Genomic DNA, 11,488 nt, shown 5'->3' with positions numbered 1-11,488 from the left:
TGAGTTGCAAGCCATGCAAAAAAATTGACTTTTAGGGGCGCCCAGACCTTCCAGATCGTCTGCCCCATGGGTGATCGCGTGGCGCCAAGGAATTGAGCCTTATATGCCGAGGTCACGGAGTAGTGACCACTTGTCGTATGCTTCCATATAATGTCATCTTCGATTCCGTCCACAAGGTGAATATACCGAGAGCGAGCCCAAAGAGGCACAATTTGTGTAATGTGCTCCATTGTCCAGTCCATGGGTAATGTAATTTTTTCAAGCCAAGCATCGCCATGCATGGCCTCTCAGACCTTCCACTTTTTTCTCGAGGAGATATCAAAAATGAGCGGTGCGAAGTCCAAGGGCGCCACCCCATTGATCCAAGGTGAATCCCAGAAAGGTGCACGGGCCCCATTGCCAATGATGATGTGTGAAGATGCGTAGAAGAGAGCCCGGTCCATCTTGTCGCAAGGGTTGTCAAGGCCAACCCACATCTTAGTTGGGTCCTTCCATTCGAACCATAGCCATCTAAGTCGTAGCGCCCGCGCAAACTTGGTGAGGTCGATGACACCAAGGCCCCCAAGGTCGGTTGGGCGGCAAACATTGCGCCAATTCACTTTACACTTGGCCCCGGTGGCCTTGTCCGTGCCCGCCCAAAGGAAAGCCCTCTGGATCTTGTTATAGTTATGAAGTGTGCTGGCAGGAGGGTTGAGGGAGATGATGTGGTAGGTCAGCTGCAAAGTGAGGACTGACTTGACAAGAGCACATCGCCCCATGGTCGTAATGTTCAGCCCATCCCACGGCACAAGCCGTGTCGCCGCCTTATCTTCAAGGAATTGGAAGTCTCCTTTCCGAAGCTGCCAAACCGAAAGTGGTAGACCCAAATATTTGATGGGGAAGGCAACCTTGGTGGCCGGCAGGCTAGCAAGAATCGCATCTAGATCAATAGCCACACAACGAATTGGGACAACCGAGCTCTTCTGAAAGTTGGTGCATAAGCCCGACACGTTGTCAAAGCAGGTGAGCACCTTTGAGAGATTCTCAATATCTTCCTTGATAGGGGCCATGAAAACCGCCGCATCATCGGCGTAGAGGGAAGTGCGGAATATTTCCCTCCGTCCTCGAATCTTATGGAAGAGACCATGGGTGGTTGCAAGGTTGAGGATTTTCTGCAGCGGGTCAATCGCGATGACAAATAGTAATGGTGAGATAGGGTCCCCCTGTCGAAGGCCGCATGCATGCAAGATCGGAGGACCGACCACTCCGTTGAGCAATATCCTTGAGGAGGACGTGTGAAGCAAGGCGGTGATCCAGTTGCGAAACTTGGGTGGGAACCCTCTTCTCTGCAAAAGATCAATCATGTACTCCCATCGGACCGAGTCAAATGCCTTCCGGATGTCGAGCTTGAAGAGGAGTGAAGGCGTTTTACTTTTGTGCAGCTTGCGAGCAAGACCCCTCACATACATGAAGTTGTCGTGAATACTTCTCCTTTTGATGAAAGCACTTTGCGCATTGGAGATGAGCGAGTGCATGTGAGGGGCTAGGCGGTTGGCAAGCACCTTAGCGATGATCTTAGGAAGGGCGTGGATAAGGCTTATAGGTCTATAGTCAGAGATCCCTTCCGCTCCCTCCTTCTTGGGGAGAAGTACCATGTTCGCCGATTTAAGCCCTTGAGGTTGGCCGTGTGGAGGGTGTTGAAACAGTGGATGACATTCATCAAGTCCACTTTGATGATGGGCCAACAGTGCTTGAAGAAGATGCCAGTGAAGCCGTCCGGCCCCGGTGCCTTGCCACATGGCATTTGATCAATCGCAACTTTAACTTCTGCTTCGGTGATGGTGGAGTCAAGCTCGCCCAACTCGTGGTCCTAGTCCTTGAGGCCCAGCTCATCCCAATTAAAGTCCATGGACCTCCTGTTCCCTTTTCCAAGAACATTGGAAAAGTGCTCATAGATCAAGTTCTCTTTTTGTTGATGGTCTGTAACCCAACCATTGTTGTGTTGTATCCTGTGAATGTGATTCTTTCTACGTCTCGCGTTCACCCTTCGGTGGAAGAATTTGGTGTTGGCGTCACCCTCTCTCAGATTGTAAATTCTCGCACATTGCTTCTTCCTTGCTCTCTTCTAATACCGCCAAACTCACGACCCTCCGTTTGAGCTTGGTCCGCAGATCTTGCTCGGGGATGGAGAGCGCACGCCCCTCCTGAGCAATGTCCAGCCGAAGGATCACGAGCAGAGCGGCATGGAGGTGCAACTTGGACCTGGAGAATAATTTCCTACTCCATTCAGTGAGTCTTAGCCCCGTCTTCTTGAGCTTGTGAAAGAGCCTCTGATAAGGTTCTAAATGATGGCAATCTTCATTCCAAGCGTTAAGCACCACCTCATTAAATCCCGGCATGGACGTCCAAAAATTCTCGAATTTGAAGGTTCGAGGCCTACGGGGCCCACTATCATCCGCAAGAAGAAGGGGACAATGATCGGACAACGACAAGGAGAGGGCATGCAACACGTGAGTGCTGAAGGAAGTGTCCCAGTCGATGTTGCAAAAAAATGCATCTAACTTGCACAGAGTCGGGTTATCTCTTTCATTGCTCCAAGTGAACTTGCGGTTCTGAAGATGTATTTCGTTGAGCTCACAAGCATGAAGGGCGTTGCGAAAACGGTTGATGCGTGAGCGATTGATATTTCGCTTGTTTTTGTCCCTAGCGCGATAGATTTGATTGAAATCGCCCAACGCGAGCCATTTGATCCCGGGCGCTGGCTTTTGGGTGAGCAGTTCCGCAAAGAATGCGTCTTTGCAAGAAGGTTCAGTTGGGCCATGCACCGTAGTGATCTTGAACATATTCCCAGTTGCATGTATGAGAACCATGGCCGAGAGGCAGTAGACGGTGTTGACCACGTCGGAAATCTGGACCGCATTGTCATCCCATAACATCAGTATGCCACCTCTAGTGCCAGTAGCTGGCCGATGAGCAAAGCTGCGCAGCCTATTACCACCCAGGTAAGAGGCAATGAATTGGTCCATATGATCAAGTTTGGTCTCCTGTAGGCAGGCTACATGACAGGTTGTTGCCGCAATGGTTTCATGGACGGTGGAACGCCGATTGACACAGTTTATGCCCCTTACATTCCAGCAAAGAAAGTTGATGTTTTCTCCTAACATATGGAAACTAGCACAGACCCTAACACAGCCACAGCCCGGCTGAAAGCATCGCCCAGAAGACAATTTGGGCTTCTGTGTCTTGCATTCCACACAGGCAGCATGGACAAACACCAAAATAGCATCAGGTGGTCTCTACACTCGACCCACCTCACTGTCATGGCATCCAAGCATGCATCCATGAACAACCCCTTACAGTACGTAGACTGAACTACATAAAATTGTGCTATCATAAGGAACTATGGAACCCAATGGCAGACAACAGGGACCTAGGCAGACGGCGTCGTTGCCGTGGCCTCATGGTTAATCGCGGCCTCGCCCCCGTGGTTGATTAGGGCCTCCTCCACCTCTCCAGCAACAGAATCATCTACTTTGAACAAGCCTCGCAATGCTGCCATGACCGCCTCTGGGAGTTGCTCCTTGAACTGGTCTTCGAACGCCTTCAATGCCTTGTCTGTGATATCTTCCCCGTCTTGCACAATGCCAATCGAGCGGCAGAGCAGCCCCTGCGCTTCCTTGGCCATGGCAGTGGCAACGCCAGCACCGCGAGCCATGATCCGCGCACTGTTGCGTCTCAGCGAGAACCCACCATTGGTGGTGATGTGCATGCCAGCCAGGGTCTTGCGCCTGCGCATTGGGGCCTTGACTGGGGAGGAAACCGACGAGGGAAGCAAAGGCCGTTGCCTTGGCTGAAACAGAGCCTCCAATCCCGTTGGAATTGAGCTCTCCACCATAGCAGCCCCAGGCATCAGGGGGGGTGTACGCCTGGGCGTCGTGCTGGAGAGAAGGGGCGGTGTTGGCGAAGCTTCAAACCCAGGAGGTCGTGAGACAGTTGGGGATGGAGTGGCCATGCGCGCCGGGGAACAGAGCAGGGCCACCTGCGGGCTGACAGCAGCAATTCTGGAAGCGAGAGCAGCGCTCTCAAGTTCACCGCGCTTCCAGCGGGGCGAGGGCGGCAGCACCGTGGTTGGTGAGAGCGGAGGAGAGGCCTGTGGAGTGAAGCTCTCAGCTGAACGGCGCCTAGCCCCATGCGGCGAGGCCTGCCTCACCGGGCTGCGGCCACGCCCATCAAGCAACGCGGATGAAGGAGCAATGACGTCACCCTCCGCCACACGCACCCCATCAGCGCTGGCCGAGCCAGAACCTGCAAGCATGCGTGGTGGAGACGCTCCTTGCCTGCGCCTCCCATCGCCTCCACCGCCACGACCGGAGTCACGGTCGCAGCCATGGTCGCGCCCCTGGTCATGGTCCCGGGGCCGTCGGGAGAGACTGCGACGGATTCTGGCTCCCCAGCCCTGGCCGTCCCTAGAGTCGCTGCGGCCACGGCGTCCTTCATCTTCCCGACGACGGTCGCGGTCACGGTCGTCATCACGGTCCCGCCTATGAGGGTCGACCGGCCTGGAGATGCGCTGCCGCCTGTCCCTCGGCTTTGTTTCGCCATCAACAATGCCCATGCGATAGTCATATCCCTGGGACACGATGTTTGGCCCTTGGGTCGGGTCCTCGTGGATGGACAGGTGAACAATCACCCGGTGTTCCAGGCCACGCCTCCCGAAGATGGGCTCGCCGCCGTTCCTTCCTGGTAGCGTGACCCAGCTCACACGCGGCACGTTGGCCGGGCTGGACGTCCATGCCCATACCGCCAGCACCTCAGTCGCTGTCTTCATCTTGGAAGCCGGCTCCACGTAATCCACCGAGCAGGCGGAGCCGATGGCCGTGGCGATGGGCTGTTCCTCCCGAGCATGCAGTGGCAACCCCTCGAGGCAGAGCCGCACGTGGTGCCGGTGGTCAACATGTTCGGCATGGGCTTCAAGGCGCCACTAACGAATTTGGAGCTTGGTGGCTCCAAAAGGGATCTCGCGGCGGCCGACGGCGTTGGTGCAGTGATGCTGGTGGTAGAAGCGCACCAAGAACGCCTCCGGATTGTGGCGCACGACGCTGATGTCCGGCTCCAGGACGCCTAACTCCTTGACAAACGCCGCAGCCACCTCTTGCGTGGATGCGCGCAGATCATGGTCCGGCCAGGCCACAACTGCGTGGGCCTCGAGGACGGTCGCCTCCTGCTGCATGGAGGGCGTCGAGTGGATGACAGCGAAGACCTCCGCCGGCCTTGCCCCATGGTCGCCGCTCCAAGCCATTGGCGCAGCCGACGCCGACGGAGCAGGATGCAGACGGGGAGGTGGCGGAACAGGCCGAGGTGGCTGCCGCGGCTGCTGCCTCATGGCCTGCGGACGCGAAGACGGATGGCGCTGGGACAGCGGGGGCAGGCGAAGATGAGGCGCCGGCGGGTTGGTGCAGAAGCTAGCGCGGTGGCCCGAGCGGAAGCACCTGCGGCAAGTGATGGGGTCGCGGCACGCAGAAGTGCGATGGCGGGGCTTTAAGCAGTGAAAGCAGCGCCCACGAATCCACTCCGGAGGGGAGGAGCGAGGCTTGAATGACGCCGGTGGAAAAGCCGTTCGGCGCGGCCGATTTGACCCGACGGTGACCCATCCTCCCTCGAGCCCCTCGTCGGACTGCGGAGCAGGCGCGCGCGTTGAATGCGCCTCACCCTCCACCCTCTTGAAGCAGGCCAACCACCCTCCCGCGGGAAGGCCAGAGTTAATGCCACCCCCACGCGGCACGCCAACGCCCGCATTGGATGGAACCGCGGCGTGCAGGAGCTCGGGCGGCGTCTCGGGGACGAAATCGATGTCGTCAGCAGGCCTGACCGGCCGCCCCGGTGGCGGAGGGGGCGGGGTCTGCAGCTGCCGATCTAGATCTGGGGTCGGAGCGACGACGGTGGCAGCAGCAGGGAAGCCCCACTGCAGGGTAGCGGCAGGGGCGGCGGGGAAGTGCCGAGCTTGGGTGGCCGACGGGGCCGGAGCGGCGGCCGCCGGTATGGGCTGGGGTGGGCAGCGCTGGCGGGGCTCGCAGTCGCGAGAGCACGCCATGCATACATGTTCTCATTTGCTGCAACGAGTCATATAAATGCCTTTGGTTATATGCTAGCAAATTTGGTGGTGTCTAGTATTAAGAATGATCTGTATTTAACCAAGAAAAAAAAGAAAAAAGAAATTGTCTGCCAAGTTGACCAGGAGTATTAGAATTCTGCACCAAAAGCCACAAACGGAGCAGATACAGAAACATAGCATCTATTAAAGCTAAATGAGATCATACAACAAAGCCAAAGATACCACTTGTCCAATGCACACGCAGATACAGGCTTTCATTAAAGCTAAAATGAGTTCATACAACAGAGCGACACACGTTACTGCTAGAACTTAGAGGCCTGTCTTGGTATACAGAAGCATAACTTAGGGCTTAAGGGGCACAGAAGAGTACATCAGCAAGGGCGGAGATCATTTTTTCGTGCGCCTATATCCTAGTGAACGACGAGATCTCTCCGCCTTGGTCTGATATGAAAATCTGGTCATTGACAACTCGCCATCCACAAGAGAATTGTTGATCTTGTGCACAAGCCTTGCTGTATCACTAAATGTCTTGAACCGGCGTTCCATCTCACGACGGTCGCGCGATATGCCATGAAACTTGCACCAGTGCTCATAGAAGGCCCACATGGCTTCGTCGGACTTAAGTGCATTCTCATCAACAGCGAGATGGGGGTGTATGATTTCATCATCTGGAGCTACTTGTGACTTGGGTCTGGCTTTCTCTTCTTCTTCTGACTTGGGGCCTCCTATCGTTGAGTAGGCAAATAGAGTTACAATTTGATTTGACGAAAATACGATCATTTGTACTATTGCTCTCAGTCTCAGCAGAGTTCATTTCATTATTTAGCCTTGCAAGGCAGAGCTCGGTATTATAACAAATTTCAGTTGGTATTACTAAATCAAAACAACATGTTTGTTAGAAGTGTGGTGATTAGAACAATCCCTAATGAATAGGGTCCAGTCCCTACCTGTTTATTCAGACATATCTACTGATAATAAGAAATTATACCCAAATTCTGAAGTATTCATATGGAATAAGAACTCCTTTGGGATTACCTGCAGGGGAGACACGGATGGCGGCTGCAGGGCGACCGCCACCAGCAATACCTCCAACGGCTGAGGGAGAGGGCGGGTTGCTAAGGCTGCCCGCGCGAGCTTGGACACGATGGAAGCCATAGCCTAGTCGGAGGGGATAGATCTGGATTTAGGGTTTGTAAGTTCTTTTCGTTCATTCCTTTTGATTTTCTTTCTATATTTGTCTGTGTACAGCCTCCTGCTATAATTTTTTTTGCGGGGGACTCCTGCTATAATTTACACTTCCTATTAGAACGAAAATAAATAAATACGCACAATATTTCATTTACGCCGAGAAAAATGTTATATTTCAAGAAAATTGGTTCACATCACACTAAAACAATGTTTTCTATGTGTCCAAACAAAATCAAGCAGCAAAAATAAAAACCCTTCACCATATATGCTGGAAAATTAGGTGAATGGATTATATAATTTCAAAAATTCGGTTTTGCTAATCGATCTCTCGACTGAAAATTATGTTGGAGCTCAATGAGTTCCCTAGTCGTTTGATTTCGCATCGTGATTCATATGGTCTAGGGGTTGCACATGGGTTGCAACTATGTGTAACTAAGAAAGAGTATGTCATGACGCTAGTTGTGTCAAGACTGTGATTTACTCATCCGATGATGAATAGATACCCTCTGGGCCCTCTCGGTATTACAGTCTTTAGTATCGTCTGTCCAAATATTGTGATTAAGGAGTTAGTCACGAGAATACTGGAATACATAAAGGAGTAAAGAATATAGACCAATAATGAGGATAACTAGGTATAGTGTTCAAATATTGATCACGAGATACTGTCATAGTCTCTTCAGGGTGTGTAACATTTTGTGAAGCAAAAGGAATTATTTACGGTAATACAAGGTTCACTTGATAAAGATCTTCAATGATATGCGGGAGTCAATATGGGTATCCAGATCCCGCTAATGAGTATTGATTGTAATGTGTTCCAAACATGTCCGCATATGCTCGAACCTGTAGGGTCATGCGCTTAATGGTTGGGGGGGTGTATGAATGCAATTGTGTAATGAAGAGTGGAGAGAAGGGTCTGAAAGTGCCTCGGAGAATCTTGTGGGTGTTCCAGGAAGTCCTAGATGATTCCGGTGATACCAGACTGTAAATGTTTCAGAAGATATCAAAAACTTCCAGAAGGTTCTAGAAATTTGTGGAAGCTTTCAGAACATGCCGAAGTGTCCCCTGCTAGGCCGTACCTCCCCCTAGGGCTTTCCTTGTGGGTCAAGGCAGCGTCAAGGGGGTTGGGAAAACCTGCCTAAAGCGGGAGGCCGAATTGGGTGGGTGGGTGGGTGGGGGGGAGTTGGAGTTCTCAGAGGAATCCTCCTCCCCTTGCCCAAACCGGCCTAAAGGAAGGATGACCTCCTATATAAGGATGTGGTGCACCCCAAATGGCACCCAAGCCGCACCCCTACACCAGCTGCACCTCCCCCTTGCTGGACGAAACCCTAGGGTGTCCCTCTCCTTCTAAATTATTGTCGCTCCTTCTTCCTCCTTCTAGATTAGATCTAGAAGGCGACGTCGGAGAGCTTTCATATTCACCAGGTTGGTTCCCCATGATGCTGTCCTGGAATGGGGGGTGCTTGCCACGTCGGCTAATACATCTCTAATGTATCTAGAATTTATGAAGTATTCATGCCATGTTTACAACAATTTATATGGTTTTGGTATGATTTGAATGAAACTACTCTGGTCTGGCACTGTTTTCAGCAAAACTACCATGGTGTGGGTTTTTATGCAAGAAGAAGAAGAAGAAGAAGAGGAGGAGGAGGAGGAGGAGGAGGAGGGAGGAGAAGGAGAAGAAAAAATTTATTAGGTTAGTTCTTCAGAAAAATTTATTAGGAGAAGAAAAGAAGAAGAATAAGAAGAAGAGGAGGAGGAGGAGAAGAAGAAAAGGGGGAGGAGAAGAAAAAAAGGGGGAGGAGAAGAAAAGAAGAAGAGGAAGACAGGAGAGGGGGCGCGCCCTGGTGGGTTGTGCCCACCCAGGGGCCCCTCTCCAGTAGGTCTTGGCTCCAGAAATTCTCTTTTATTATATAAAAAATCCTCGCAAAGTTTCGTTTCATTCTCAGAACTTTTATTTCCACACAAAAACAACACCATGGTAGTTCTGCTGAAAGACAGCGTCAGTCCGAGGTTTGTTTCATTCAAATCATGAAAATTAGAGTTCAAAACAAGAGGAAAAGCGTTAGGAAAATTAGATACGTTGGAGACATATCAACTCCCCCAAGTTTAAACCTTTGCTTGTCGTCAAACAATTCAGTTGATAAACTGAAAGTTAAAAAGAAACACTTTTACGAAATCTTTTGCTCTTGTTTGCATAAATAAGATTAAACAACACCCAGGTTTTCAGCCAATCATTATAACTAACCATTTCGACAATAACTCTTAAATATTATATTAACTCATATCAATGACACAATCAGCTAGCGAGCAATAATAAGACATCTCAAACAGCAACACGTTATCAAAACAACCATGATATAATATGACAATAGTGGTATCTCGCCAGCCCTTTCTGAGACCGCAAAACATAAATGCAGAGCACTGTGACGCCATCGATTTGACCGTACACTAATCATACACGCAAACGTGTACGATCAAGATCAGGGACTCACGGGAAGATATCACAACACAACTCTACAAATAAAATAAGTCATACAAGCATCATATTACAAGCCAAGGGCCTCGAGGGCTCGAATACAAGAGCTCGATCATAGACGAGTCAGCGGAAGCAACAATATCTGAGCACAGACATAAGTAAACAAGTTTTCCTTAAGAAGGCTAGCACAAACTGGGATACATATCGAACGAGGCGCAGGCCTCCTGCCTGGGATCCTCCTAAACTACTCCTGGTCGTCGTCAGCGGGCTGCACGTAGTAGTAGGCACCTCCAGTGTAGTAGGAGTCGTCGTCGACGGTGGCGTCTGGCTCCTGGGCTCCATTGTCTAGTCGCATCAATCGGGTATAGAAAAGGGGATAAGAGGGAGCAAAGCAACCGTGAGTACTCATCCAAAGTACTCGCAAGTAAGGAGCTACACTACATATGTATGCATTGGTATCAAATGGAAAAGGGTTAACATACGTGGACTGAACTGCAGAATGCCGGAATAAGAGGGGGATAGCTAGTCCTATCGAAGACTACGCTTCTGGTAACCTCCATCTATGGTAAGTTCACCAAGTATCATCGCATAGCATAATCCTAACCGATGATCCTCCCCTCGTCACCCTGTGAGAGAGCGATCACCGGTTGTATCTGGCACTTGAAAGGGTGTATTTTATTAAGTATCCGGTTCTAGTTGTCATAAGGTCAAGGTACAACTCCAAGTCGTCCTGTTACCGAAGATCACGGCTATTCGAATAGATTAACTTACCTGGAGGGGTGCACCACATTTCCCAACACGCTAGATCCCCTTTGTCCGGACACACTTTCCTGGGTCATGCCCGACCTCGGAAGATCAACACGTCGCAGCCCTACCTAGGCACAACAGAGAGTTCAGCACGCCGGTCTAAATCCTATGGCGTAGGGGTCTGGGCCCATCGCCCATTGCACACCTGCACGTTGCGTACGTGGCCGGCGAGCAGACCTAGCCTCCCTTATACAAGACCAGGCGTTCCAGTCAAACCTGGCGCGCGCCGCTCAGTTGTTGATGTCACGAAAGCTTCGGTTGATACCACGACGTCGAGTGCCCATAAATATTCCCGCGTAGTTGGTTAGTGCGTACAGGCCAGTGGCCAAACTCAGATCAAATATCCAGATCTCGTTAAGCATGTTAATTGAATTATCCACGGACGCCGACCAGGGCCAGGCCCACCTCTCTCTTAGGTGGTCTCAACCTGCCCTGTCGCTCCGCCTCAAAGTAACAGTCGGGGGCCGTCGGGAACCCAGGCCCACCACTACCTAGGTGGAACCACCTGCCCCTTCAACCCCCAACAATCGGAATCACTTGCAGGTACTCAACGAGCCGACCCGACTTTAGTCATAACAAGTATAGTATGTATATATGTATGTATATACCCGTGATCACCTCCCGAGTGATCACGACCCGATAGTATAGCATGGCAGACGGACTAGAATGTAGGGCCACTGATGAAGTACTAGCAACCTATACTAAGCATGTAGGATTGCAGGTAAGGTATCAACAGTTGTAGCAACAATGACATGCTATGCATCAGGATGGGATTAACAGAAAGCACTAACATGCTACACTACTCTAATGTAAGCAGTATAGAGAAGAGTAGGCGATATCTGGTGATCAAGGGGAGGGGGGCTTGCCTGGTTGCTCTGGTAAGAGAGAGGGGTCGTCAACACTGTAGTCGTACTGGGTAGCAGCGG

At 51.3% G+C, this 11,488-nt stretch overlaps 1 protein-coding gene across 1 annotated transcript; it reads right to left on the bottom strand.

Annotated features, from left to right (window-relative positions):
* Positions 1-3,084: 3,084 nt before the first annotated feature.
* On the bottom strand, positions 3,085-6,174 carry LOC147980458 (uncharacterized). Its single transcript, XM_087547677.1, has one exon. The coding sequence runs from the start codon at positions 6,068-6,070 to the stop codon at positions 4,961-4,963; it is 1,110 nt and encodes a 369-aa protein (XP_087403803.1). The 5' UTR covers positions 6,071-6,174; the 3' UTR covers positions 3,085-4,960.
* Positions 6,175-11,488: the final 5,314 nt, after the last annotated feature.

This window comes from Triticum urartu, chromosome 3A (assembly GCF_056163025.1).
Source record: "Triticum urartu cultivar PI428250 chromosome 3A, HENAU_Tu73, whole genome shotgun sequence".
In the NCBI taxonomy this organism is placed as follows: Eukaryota; Viridiplantae; Streptophyta; class Magnoliopsida; order Poales; family Poaceae; genus Triticum; species Triticum urartu.
The sequence above is the reverse complement of the archived record's forward strand: the minus strand, read 5'-3'. Positions and strand labels throughout refer to the sequence as shown.

Bases quoted from the DNA above. Each gene is read 5' to 3' on its own strand.
- LOC147980458 (XM_087547677.1), bottom strand. From the start codon at position 6,070: ATGGCGTGCTCTCGCGACTGCGAGCCCCGCCAGCGCTGCCCACCCCAG.